Here is a 13,962-nt window from a genome sequence, read left to right as displayed (position 1 = left end):
AAATATATATATAGATAAAACTATGTGTTATATATATACATATATAACAATAATTCAATTTCACTCCATGATATGGAATAAATACAATCGTGGAAGTAATTTTAACATGGATCGCTTGAAACAGTCTACTGGGTTCGATCGAACAGGATTTTGTACGAGTTCGAGTTCTCCGGGATTCATTTTATGTTTCTGGTGTCACAAGATGTTCACTATCCGTTGGATTCTGTTATCTCAATTCGACTACAATTAGATAAGTCTGAATAAGATTTTTTATATATCTCGTTAATCTAATGACGGAGCAAGGTCTCTCGTCCGGTAACCGATGAATGAATGAACCGATGAACTAGAGTTTAAATGTGCTTTATGTATGTTTATAAGAATGTCGTACTGGAGTGCAGCATTGATATGGACAGTCATTTCTCGAAGCTGGTTATATTCAGCCCTGTATGAAGCACGTCATATAAAATTAATTTCTGCCCGGGGTATTTAACAACCAGATTCTGATGGGAAGGTGCGATTGTTTACCAACTTATTTTAGTGTTTCAGTTTAATATATAACATATGACATGTTGAAGACTTCGTCTTATTTGTCTTGAAGCAATGGTCTTAATTGTGTCACTCAATGACAGCCGTAAGCACAGCGTACCGAGCGTTAGGAATCAAGCCATCTTGCAACTGATTACCGGCTCGGTGGTGTGGCGCATTGTGCCAACTGTCAGGAAGACGCTTGCCCCCGCACCTTTACTAGCCTGCGTGGGTTCGAATCCCGTGGAAATAATCATGTGCAAGGGGTTTGCTGGACTCTTAGCCGCCGTAGAAGGGTTCACGTCGTCAGGTGGTGTCGGCTAAGGATTCCTCTGCCATCATATCCATGCAACTGAAGCAAGTTTTTTGTTGTCAGAGCAAGCGGCCCAAGAGTATTTTCAGACGACTCAGTTTTGGACCCATAGGTTGAGAAACACTGTTCTAAACATTAGCAGATCCTTACATATCATTAGGTATTAGTAGCCGCTTGTTTAGAACCTCATTCTGAGCGAAATGGTGTGAATGGGCGTCACATGAAAAAAATGCGATTAATTAAATGCCGAAGAAATGTAATGTCAGTTAAAGTTGACCAAGAAATAAAGATAAAATACGATAAACAAATCAATTTGCCAATTATGAGTACATATACAATACAATATCCGCAAACGAATTCCACTTCATTGAGTAACTTTTATCCGGAAAAATGTTGAATAAACCTTGGCCAATGCCTTACAATTCTCTGGTAATTTACGGCCCACGAGTTATCTAAGACGTTAACATGTGTCAATGTAAGATAATGTTACAATATTTATTAGCCCTGATATAGAAGTATACTGCAATCACATAACATTGTCCAGTCCGATGGTTAAATGTAGACAACAAAACAGAAAAGTAAATCATGCTAATTATCTTATGCTAACAGTATGAGATGCAATTTGATGGTGGAAAAAGAAAAATATAAATCTTTTTTAATACTTGTAGAAATATGAACAGATGAGATGTTATTTCAATTAAAATTATAAAAAAAAATTATTATTATAGTTTCTCATCTGATCGTGTTTACAGCGTCGCTCAATGCTCAGTGCACCATTATTCTATATGACAAGTAGCTTTGGTCTCCTTTAGTAAAAATTAGTGCACGTAATGACCTACCATAGTTCTATATAGTTTATAGCATTATCTCTCAGCGTTTCAGAGATAACTTCGATTAGAGATATTGTAAAAAATGAATTAAATTTTTAAAAAAATCATCGAACGAATCTCTGACGAATCAGTCAAAAATTAGAGGAAATTGTGTGGACTTGTTAAATAAGCTGTACCCTGTTAAATGTGATTCATAGATGAATATGATTCGATATATTTCTATATATATATGTGCCATATTTGTTCATAAGACGATTGTGATTAAAAAGGACATTTAGTGACAATAAAGTTGTGATATCACTGGTCTACGCAAGTAAAACTACTGAATCTTTTTACCAGTATAGAATTACACAGCATAAATCAAATGTAAATGAGAGGTTTAAATATTTTAAAAATGTTCATTCATTTGGGATAATTTTAGTAAATAGAGAGAATATAACTTGTATTCTCAAGTAAAAAAAATTCGTATTATCAAATTACACAGCAAATGTAAACTGAAGATTTGAACATTTAATTCATAATACAATTTCTGTAAATTACGACTTGCCGTGAATATAAAATTCGGATATCAGGTTAATTTTGCCCTTGTGTTTTCCAGATCAGATTTCGACCGATCAATATCATTCTCTCTCTCTGCTGCATCCTCATAATCAGTAGCATTCTGTTTGGCATCAACGGCTCTGATATAAAAAGATTTTGCTCTCGAATATTTCAGTAGATTATAATTTCCAACGCCAATATTATGCAGCAATAAACCGTAAATTCGGTATTTTGAAGCATTTGAACCAAACTGTTTCTCCATAACTACCTGTCCATTTATACATATTTTTATGCATTTGTCGTATTCACCTGTCAGTCCATAGTTATATCCTATATAATTCGAGCACTTAGCTTCAGCCAATGCTTTAATCACAGGGTCAGCGTTTTTTACTGAACGCAGATCGTCTAGCATTTCTGTCATGTATTCTATACCGTAATCAATTCCAATAATTCTAGACCGACCACCGGCTCCTAAAATTCCCTCAGTGGCATCATCCATGTTACTGACACAAAGCTCAATCCAATTTATTACATCATTGGGCGATCTTGATTCAGCCTTATACATATCACTTGATATTCGAAGCAATATCATAGCGCGTATGTAGGCGGAATTAGAAATCATTTCGATCGCTAGGGTTTTGACGTCATCAGCACTGGTCACAGATGACGTCCTTAAGATGTTTCGTAGGTTCTCGATAATTTTTTCAGCTTTCTTCTCTCTGCCAAGTTGTATAAAACACTCTATCATTATAAGCATTGTACCTAAATCCTTATGGCTTTGTAAGGTCGTCAGTTCTTCTAGAATCGGGACTGCTTCTTCATACTTAGACATGTCGAATAAATTGGAAGATTTTTCTGAAAATAAAACATTATTTTGTCTAAATATAATTCACACTAAACACAATATGCGGTATATTCCAATACATTTGAACTGAATGGCCTGGCGACTAGAGCCTTTGACCTAGCCATGTTTAGTCACAGATTAGGATCTTGGCTTCAAACCCCCAACGCGTCAACCCGAATCAGAAATATTCCGGAACCTCAAAACAGTATTTATTTATTCACGTATATGTGGCTTATTGTACGCAATATAAATCATCACGAGAAGTGCGACTCTCGATTATTGAGATCCAGGTGATAAAAGTTAATATTCGTGTTAATCTGTTTCTCGTTGTCCGTGGAACGAAGTCTTTCTGGAATCTATGAAAACTATTCTGTTGAAGGGGAAATTATAATTCCGCGTATTTAGGAATTATACTTCAATTCAAACCAATTTTAAAATACTTCGCTTATTCCAACTTCGATAATTTTCGCCACATTTTAACAGAATTAATTTAACTTACTTCGAAGCACCGAAATGTTTATGGCATTAGTTCCACTCTGTGCAGTCGTGGGAGGCGGAGTAGCTACTCTCCGTTTCGGTTGAGGGTTGAGCTTCTGAACACGAGATGGCGGTTGTTTAGATTGACCGGGTTCTTTAAATGCCTTGATATGAAGATCCTGCACTTTGAGATCGCCTGCAGAAGTTTTTCATTTTGAATGGATGAACAATCAGGTACGGTAATCGATGTTACCAAAGTGAATTCTCGCATAATTTCGGGCCGCTAAAAATTCTATCTAATAAATTAGGTTCCTACGTTGAAGATTGATACATAAATTCGGTCAAGTTGGTCCTGTAGTGGGGGTTGTTTGATGGGCTTTTATACGTTGTAAAATGTAAATGAAGGATCTTGAGGTCAAGTCCAAAATCTAACATTTTGGATCTTTTGTGGTAACCCGCGCCAAAAAAAACATCTCCGCCTCTACGCAAAATAATTTTTTTTTTGTAATTATCTAGTTCAGGTTAGGGGGAGGGCTAGGAATGCAGATTGCACTGGAAATTTAAATTTTCAAATCATTCCTAACCTTAACTGGATCATTACTAATAATTTGTTATTTAACATGGAGGGAGTGTTTTTCTCAAATCTATAATTTTTTCATTAGTGACGGGGGCTTTATACAAAACATTTCAACCAAAGGCACAATATTTTTGTGCCTACATTCCGTACAAACCATGTACAAGCAAGCACTTGCAGGTTATGAGCTACTATATTTTGAAAGTATCCGAGTCATTGAATTGGAATTGATTCTTCAAAAGTTTATTATACCCCGAGTAGGGCGGGGAATGAGATTTGATGACGAGTATTTTAACCTGCGATGCCAATTGAGACCAACACTTCAAGTTTTAACCACCAGGCCTTCACGCAGCAGCTCTGACTAAATGTAGTCAGTTATTACTTATCGATCTTGATCGATGAGTATGTTGATATTTATTTGTCTGTTTGTTTGTTCGATCTTGATCGGTAAGTATATTGATATAGTCCGGCAGATAAGGGGACCTTTTTGGCCCAAGTTTGATTTCAGACATAAAGTTTTTTTTATTTGTGATTATTCATCTTGGGGTCATTGCCCATCATTTCTACATGGGTGTGGAGTTTGCAGCCTTGAGCAATTTTTTTACGGCTCGATATTTGTATTAGTGTTTTTCGTCAAACCTGTGCATCATGATGACGCACAACCTGAATCATAACCTGTTACAATACTATGTTCAGGTTGTGCGCAATCTTGGTGCACAAACTACGCAAGCACCAAATTTACTAGGAAATAAAATCAATAACTTTTAGGTATTTATTGAGATATTTGTATTAGAGTTTTTCGTCAAACATGTGCATCATGATGACGCACAACCCGAATCATAACCTGTTACAATACTATGTTCAGGTTGTGCGCAATCTTGGTGCACAAACTACGCAAGCATCAAATTTACTAGGAAATAAAATCATCAACATCATAGGTATTTGTTGAGCCCAGCTTTGGGTCGCGACCCATATACAGTATATGGAAATACTGTCGAAACATACGCGTAAAATAAAGAGTACTATTTCAAAATACCCGTTTTTGTTGCAATTAACAATACAAGTCTGCTAATGCAGTCGCCAGTGGTTCAAGTGGATATACACCCGGTGGAGAACAGTCAATTATTTGTTAGCGAGAATTGTTATGCAGCGGGATGATCACGACGACGCAGAGAAAGATAATGATATCACGAGAACAAGAATGAGAAAAATGCTACATTTTATGGTATATCCCTGAGAAAGAATGTAGTTCATTCTTATGTTCCATGCCAATGCTTTTCAAACTACCAAAGACTCTCAACACTTTTGCTTCTTCTCTTCTATAAAAATTCATTGTTATTATATATTCGCATTTCCATCTGTTTGTTCGTGCTCCCAGATAGCCGATCAGCGGCCTCCAAGGAGGACGGGGTCCCCTTTTAATAAACCATGTCATAAACTAAACGAGGCTTGCTTGTTGTCATGCTGTCCCTGGAATTCAGCTACAACAAAAATTTCACGAAAACGGATTTTTAAATTTTATGATTTTATTAATATTCTCAACAATGAATGATATACGGGTGGTATAATGCCAAGTTATTCCAACAACATGATCATGTTTTGCAATTTACAACCAATATTTTGTATGGAACTTTGTTTGACAGAGCCCCAAGAGCTCTAACTACACATATCAAAAATGTGAGGCCAAAATAGTCACACTACAACATTGTCAAATGTGCTGTATTTACGATAGATAACAGGTTTACCAAGAAGAATTACATGAAAAATGGTAAAATAAAGATCAATTCAGTAATATCCACTTGGTGATATGCATATGTTGATGATTTTATGTGTTTATTTCAGAAGTTTAATAACAGAATTAATCGTGGTTGCTGGGGATGTTTTAAAAAAGGTTGCATGGAGAAACGTTTTCACAAAATGTCAAGGTTTGATGGTAGTAGAGAAGTAGGAAAATTACCCAAATGTTTTTTTTTTCATTTGATAACCCCGCCACAGAACTTCCCCCCGATAAGTATACGCAGCAATTGCGAGAGGCAGAAATGCCAAGATGGGATTTCATCGCATTGCAAACCAATATTAGCAATTCTTATATATATTCGCGCATTCCCATCTGAACAGCGTGGAAAAGATTATACCCATCTACACACTTTAAGAACTATGTCAGATGAGCGTCATATTATCGAATATCAGTAGAGGAATAGTGCAATGGGAAAAGACATATAAGGCGGAACTTTCAGTAGTATGCAATCAAATAATCTTATTGTATAATATATATTTAAAAACATTTCGTCACGCCAGCTGCAGTCCGAAACTTTTTGTCTCTGGCTGAGCTTAGATACCAATTGGCACTCATGTAAACTGGTAAGACTGTAAGAGGCACGCGATGGAGCAGATACAAAGAGTATACCTCCCCCAGCTGTCATTTGAGTGGGTACTGCTGTTTTTATTGCAGATGTTACTGATCTTTCTGTATTAAAGATTTACTGGCATCACCGATTTAAGGATGTTGGAAACCAACACGCAATATTACAAAACTTACTTTCAACACGCGGTTTGAATGAATGAAAAAGCTGAAACTAGTATTCTTTAGAACAGCATACAAATTCTATGGAATGAAATCATACAAAAAAGCTCGTTAAAAACCTATAGCTCAATAATCAAGTGGAATTTGATGCATGTGCGCAAAAATGTGCGCGTTACTACGTACAACCGAAGCACGCAAGAAAATGTGTGTGATGTACTAGTATTCAAAACGTTTGACTCAACTATGTTGGCATAACAGGTGCACATCTCGGTTTCGCATACGCATACCTTCTATCTCCACAAGGATATATTAATTTTGCCAAAGTCAATGCAGCACTGAAAGGTTGCGGTTCTTCCAAAAGAAAACACGTTACACATCTTTAGTTACCAGTGGATGATTTTACATGGTCATTTCACGAGGTCAAATATTCCAATCCAATTCAACTAATAAAATATTTCCCAAGTCCCGAAGCTTAAACTAGGAAAACGAAATGCGCGCGGCAACGCAAATGTAGTTTGAAGAGCGCAATAGGAAGTGGCTAGATGCTGTCGATGGATCTTGGCTTGTATTAGTGAAATAAACTACCATTTATTCTACTAAAATTGAATTTCTGACATTGTAAGAAGATTCAATGTTACTATGTATGCAAAAATAAACCATGTAGTTATGAAATAATTGTTTTTAACAAAAAGGCGCTCCGGAAGTATTCGTACCAAGATGGCGCACAACCTGAACATTGTATGTTTACCAGGTTAGGGTTCAGGATGTGCGTCATCTTGAACCGAATACTTTGAATCCACTTAAAAAAAATTGCTCAACATTATATACTCCACACCCACCTGGGTATCATTATATACGTCCTATACATTATATCTAAACAATAAAAAAAACTTTATTTCCCAAAACAATGTTAAGGCCCGATTCTGCCGGACTAATAGGTATTTGTTTGTTTGTCTGTTACATACACGCGATATCTCACGAAAGCGAGGTTGATTATGCTCCAAATTTTGCATGTGCATTCATCATATCTCGGACCAGAAGCCTATTGATTTTGGATGAATCATGTCGTATGATTAGCGAGTTAATAATTAATTAGTGATGGGGCACACGGTGTCACTATGAAGTGAGAGCGGTTGAATCGAAACCGCAGTTTCTGTTTTGGGGGATCTCCTAACTTTCGATCGATAAGTCTTCGATCTCCGATCGATATTTTCGTTCTTTACATCAGTGGCTCCCAAACTCTCTGTTCGTGAGGCGTCGAATTATCAGGAAGAAAAACTCACGGCGTACTTCAAACAAAATTTTACACCTATTTATTTAATGATAGGTGTACGACTGCTGCTCTGAACACATCTTCACAAAGTGCGGTGTTATACTTGATACGCACCACGGCATTTTCACTCTATGGCCGAACGTGACCGGTATTTTGTTTCGATTGACGCCACTGCTGAAAACCCAGCTTTGCAGAGATAAGAAGTTGCAAATGACAAAAGTACACAAAGAGAAGGTAGCTCGCGAACTTTAAAGCAGTTGTGTTATTTGACATTGTTACGTAACAATATAGCCAGACACCACGTAACAAAGTCAACAACATAGAAAGGTAAAATGAATTCATTGATACATATACACAGCATTTAAAATAAGAAACAATGAAACAGTCATAATAAAGGATTTGTAAAATATTCAATTATGATTATGTTCAACACAATTCTGTTAATTTTCGGGACGCACTTAGCAATCGCCGCGGCTCCTCTTTTGGTAACCGATGCTTTATAACTTTACATCATTATTGAAGGAAATGGACGAATTTGCATTAGAAATTTACCTGTTCGCATTGGAGTTGCAAATGAATCGGGCTGGATTTTCCCTGGGTTGGGCTGAGTTCGGTTGGAGGATGTAGCATGTTCGGCATCTGTTAATATATAAACATTTTAACTCTGAGGTGTGTAACATTTTTGTCGGAGGGGCATATATTCAACTCCAGAATCTAGCTGAGCCACACAAAAATATAAGCGGAACAACAAGAGAAGAGAATGCGGCTGTCGCTTAGCTTTACATTAATAACTGAACCAGTCAAAGCGGCGAAAAATATAACGCAGCAGCCACAAGGGCAAAATACATTATGTGAGCGCGTTTCAAACATATCCCTTTCGGATTAGGATTTTATGCGAGATGGGGAAAAATCTGAATGATGACAAGGACCTCACTTGACTAAATGACTTGGCGGTCCGGGTCGTGGTCTACTGGCGCATGTTGCACAGCCCTGTTTTAAATAGGCCGATTGCTATATATAAAACAATCTTTAGTATAACGATCAAAAGATTTCGAGCATACACAATCATTTGATTTGTATACACGAATTGGACACTTTGGTCATTTCGCTAAATTTCTGTCGTTGACCATGTTGGTGTTGAACTTACGCCACAGCGCGTTTGCAAAACGTTTTGGTTTAGACTGTAGCTAAAGCACAAGGAACCCAATCCAAAACAACACATCAGTTGAAGTTTTAAAGAGGGTTTTTCAAAAATCTTGACCTTGTATATTGAGAAGCACTAAAAAATTAATAGAAATGCCTACTTTCAATTTTATTACTGTTGGTTATTACACCAATATTTTACCTGGTTCTTTAAATGTGACTTGTCTAATTTTACCAGCGCTGATTTCAGTCTTCGACCTGAAAAATTTGGAAAAAACATAACAACATGAAAATGGCACAGGGAAACGGACGTGGTTTGAAACGAATTTAAAAACTATATAAGTTTCGATAACAAAGGCTGTTTATTCCAAGTTTGTCCACAATACCTTGGTTCTGTGGAATTCTCTGACATCTTTCTCGTATTTAATAACTAAAACTGCTTTGAATCTCCATTTACTCTTAGCGTTACATTTTTGGCAACTCTTGAAGTATGCGTACCAAGATGGCGGACATCGGAATATAGTATGTGTACCAGGTTAGGCCATAATTTTTATTTCATTTTTTTTAATTTTAGTTCTATTACGAGTCCGGAGACTAGCCAATTGACTCCCGTAGTATTTTTACCTAAAATGATGGCCTAACCTGGTACACATACTACGTTCCGATGTCCGCCATCTTGGTACGCATACTTCAGGAGTACCCATTTTTGTAAAATTTCTCAGTAATTCAGAACTGAGTTTTCTTCACTTTAGAGTGTGAGTGTTTATAAAGCCTTGAAAAAATCAATCTTACTCGACATTGTCTCCTTGAACACTGACAACTTTCTCTCCAAAATAAAGGTGAAAAACTTTTTGATGAGGTTGACCACTTTCTGCCATTTATTTCTGCACGGCTACTCGTTTGGAAATGAGGTTTTCAAGACTTAAAAGCAAATAGGCTAGTATTATTTCTTATAATCTGCAATATTTCTAACAACTTAAAAAGGGTTAAAAATATTACACTATCGCTGGAAACATATCGTATCCCGTGGAATTTAATTACGTGCGCGATTCCTCTTATCGTTGTACGGTGGTTAACCTAACAGCGGGTCGATTTATAGTCTACATATGACACGGAAACAAATAACTGGTAACCAGACTAGACCGTGGTTTCCCATATTATTCTGCGGTCTTATCGAAACTCTTCTCCTCATGGATGGATAAGAAAATTTAATCCTACCCTAATTTCTCGAAAAAATGACTATCATCTGATATTCTATGCACTGAAACCTTCTAACCACTGATCTGATACGGTGTCCAATTTGCAAAGATGCTTTTTCCGACAGTGATTTCAAACCTACTGCTGCAGTATGATGTTGTCAATTTTTCTAGAACGTATTTGAGATCACTGAAATAAACTGTTTGGAATAACAAATATATAATTGCTTGTTGCATTTGTCGTGTGTATCAGAGTAATTTCAGTGAGATGAGGAAAATAAAGAAATTAACTTCTGCTTTAGAATCTTATTAGATACTTGATCTATAACATACAAAACAACTTTGAACTTTCCAAGATTTCTTAGTAGTTCAAACACTAACATTTTAGATTTACCATGTATATGAAATCATAAAAGCAGATGCCTTCGATTGTAAATTAATCTAGATCAACTATCTCAAAAAATACTAGCAAGCCTTTCTTTAAAATAAAATGCTAATGCTATAAATGCTAATTGAATTGAGGTACAGAGGAACTAGTTTGCTTACTTATCACAGAAAATGAGACCTTGGTCGACCGATTAGATTAAATGCGCGTGGGATTCATCATCTGCTCACACGTTTTAAGAGTAAATAATATTGAGAAAAAGAAATCGTAGACTGGGCTTACTTTGTCATGAACTGTTATAATGTTTTAGGATAAAAGAAAACATCTGACTCGGAAATTGAAACTATTTTAGTTTATTTTTCAAATGTCGATGAACTGATTCGAATATTCAAGGCTGGAACATAACATCTTAACATCAAGCAAAGGAACCAATTGCCAGGTAGCGACTTTGTGTGTTTATGGTAGCTTTGAGCGTTCCATTATGTTTTTATTTTTGATTGTTGAGAGTTGAATAACCATCTAAAACAGAGGTCTCCAACTCAAAATATGTCATGGGCCACTTTTTGAACTTTATCGACGCGGGCTACACACCAACTAATTAGGTATAAAATTGATTCATAAAAATAACAAAAGAAATCTGAATGTATTTGTTGAAATTACACTTGAACCTCACACCATACGAGACATGAAACATATTCATTTACTTGCGCTGGATATTTGGCACCGTTTTGTATTAACTTTGCAAACCTTTATTCGGGCACAATGATCAGACCAAAACTCGTTTATTTCGTCATAATAAAAATGCGTAATAAAATTATTGATAGTCATAGTCAAGTTTTTTTTCCAACCAGTAAAATAATGAATGATGAAAAAAATAAGCAAAAATTCAAGAACATAATTTTACTGGGGAAGGGGAGCCGTGGGGAACCAAAGTTGATTATCTAGCAGCGGCACCCAGGATTCAACTATCTAATTAACATATAATTTTAGTAGATCAATATAGCATAGTATAGTTTAACGAGAAATCGTCATGACACTAGGGTGTATCTGAGAGCCACGCACTACATCAGAATTTACAATTTAATTCTTACAATAGAGTAAAATATGGGTACTCCTGTAGTGTGTGTACCATGGTTAGGCCATAATTTTTTTCCGTATTTTAGAACTATTTCGAGTTCAAAACTGTCTGTGTTAGCCAAGTGAATGGGCTTCCGTCCATTTATACAACTTGATGTAAAATAAGGGAACAAAATTAGTTACCTCCGTATTGGTACACACACTTCTAGAGCACCAAAATGTAAACGTCGTAAAGTGGAATAACGAAGGGAAATTTTTGTTTCACTTTTTACAGTTTGTCGGATCAGACTCTTGATGTTGAATAACACGATAAAACTTACTCATAGTTGATATCGTATTATTTTAGTTTTTGTGAAAAATCTTAATCATGACGCGGGCGTAAAAAAACATGCGGCCCGCGTGTTGGAGACCCCTGATCTAAAAGGTGAAAGAAACTTTGGGCTATATCAGGGGTCGGGAACTCATGGCTCGCGAGCCATATATGGCTCTTTTGGTGACGGCATATGGCTCCCAGAAAAATCTATTATTCTAAGATTAAGCTTACTATTGTTACTAGACTTCAAACTATTTTATGGCCAAATTTGGAAAAAAATTCCCAATACGTTTGACAACGCGGACCCAGCGCATGTCTATGTTATGTAAGAGAATTACCAGACAGGAATTGTGACAAAACATGGGGATTCTGGAACATATATTGTGACATCACAAAGCGATAGAGTTTTAAAATACTACGGAGATGCCTAAACGAAAAAGGGTGATGAGTATCGTAGATTTCAACTTGGGCTGCATGTGTGCAACCGTTCGCGAGTACCTTACATTCTGCTTAACAGAATTCCGTAGAAGTCTCTAAGCCCCGAGTCGAGTCAGGAGTCCTAGTTTCGAGTCAGGCCCATCTGTGAATTAAGTACTACTGCCCAGATTATTTTATTTAGATGACTCGGGCACTTCGAGTCTTCGATAAATGGTGACTCGAGTAGATGACAACAACCTCGGCAACGAGTCTTCTTTGAGCTGAAACTAAATAAATAAACAATTTTTGAACTTTTTTGTAGGAATCGGGAATGGATTTCCAATGGGTGCCGTTGTCACAACGCCAGCTATCGCCCAATCATTGAAAGGAGTTTTACATTTCAACACTTTTGGCGGGAACCCTGTCGCATGCGCCGTCGCAAGCAGTGTATTGGACGTCATGAAGGAAGAACAGACGCAAAAACATAGTGCTGAAATTGGGACATTGCAACCGTTCGAGGCCCGCAGCGACAACATGCAGCATCAGAAGTCACAATAAATGTATATTGACATGGAATGTGTTGACTTTTGAGTAAACGTTTCAGGCCTGATTAAGTGAAGAAATGTTATATGGCTCGCACGGAAATGCAATTGAAAATATGTATATTTTAGGGCTCTCTTGACCAAAAAGGTTCCCGACCCCTGGGCTATATGCTTAATATATATATATATATATTATGCTGAACCACTAGGTCCCTCTGGTGGTGTCATATCTTGCACAAATGCACAGGTGTATCGGGGTCTCCCTAAAACCAGGCACTTGCGAATTCAGGCACCATTTCAGACACTTTGATATTTTTTATTTTTACCGTACGTCATTGGGGTTTCCAATTTAACTGACAAGATAATTAGACTTTAAATAATTTTTTGCATCCCTATATTGCAATAAAACAATATTATTTCCAATTTATTAGGGTATAAATAATTTTTCAATAGTAAAATGTGGCAACATTGATTACAAAATATAGAAATCAGGCACTTGTGAAATTTCAGGCACTTGGTCATAACCTATTTTACAATGTATCTGATTACTCTAAAGCAGAAAATTAAATATATACACTTTGTATGGTTGAATTTACAACATTTTGGTAAAATACAATACAGTTTGTGACTGATGAAGACGTGTCATATTTCGAAAGTGCCTGATTTTTCATTTTTCTCGGTGACAGTTGCCATATTTTTTCGCAATTATTTTCTTAAATTATTTGCGTCAGCACTTACTATTCTTTGCTTTCTAACGCAAATTCATTGTTCCACAACGATTTGAGCGTTTTTAATATTGCAATGAGCAATACCATTTGACAACATATGGTCAACCATCGTACTTTCTGGATTTATTTGAAATTGAATATGAATAATAAAATCTGGCAACCTCAAGCACAAAATACTAAAACCAGGCACTTGTGAAATTTCAGGCACTTTGTAAAAACATATTTCTCGATGTTTTTACTTACTTTGAAGCAGAAAACTAA

General features: G+C 36.4%; 1 protein-coding gene across 1 annotated transcript; it reads right to left on the bottom strand.

Moving 5' to 3' along the window:
- Positions 1–1,982: 1,982 nt before the first annotated feature.
- Positions 1,983–10,090, bottom strand: LOC120337637 (uncharacterized). Its single transcript, XM_078117562.1, has 5 exons — positions 9,836–10,090; positions 9,246–9,301; positions 8,453–8,539; positions 3,552–3,725; positions 1,983–3,063 (listed from the first exon to the last, which is right to left on the bottom strand). Exons 1-5 carry the CDS (start codon positions 9,919–9,921, stop codon positions 2,237–2,239), a joined length of 1,230 nt encoding a protein of 409 aa, XP_077973688.1. The 5' UTR covers positions 9,922–10,090; the 3' UTR covers positions 1,983–2,236.
- Between the last annotated feature and the right edge of the window lie 3,872 nt (positions 10,091–13,962).

Source organism: Styela clava, chromosome 1, assembly GCF_964204865.1.
Source record: "Styela clava chromosome 1, kaStyClav1.hap1.2, whole genome shotgun sequence".
Taxonomy (NCBI): Eukaryota; Metazoa; Chordata; class Ascidiacea; order Stolidobranchia; family Styelidae; genus Styela; species Styela clava.
Note: the sequence above shows the minus strand (reverse complement) of the source record. Positions and strands in the feature narration are given on the sequence as shown.

Excerpts from the sequence above, each read along its gene's own strand:
- LOC120337637 (XM_078117562.1), bottom strand. The coding sequence starts at position 9,921 with ATGGCAGAAAGTGGTCAACCTCATCAAAAAGTTTTTCACCTTTATTTT. Across the intron at positions 8,540-9,245 it reads AGTCACATTTAAAGAACCAG|ATGCCGAACATGCTACATCC; the intron begins GTAAAATATTGG and ends ATATATTAACAG. Across the intron at positions 3,064-3,551 it reads AAACATTTCGGTGCTTCGAA|AAAAATCTTCCAATTTATTC; the intron begins GTAAGTTAAATT and ends TTTTATTTTCAG.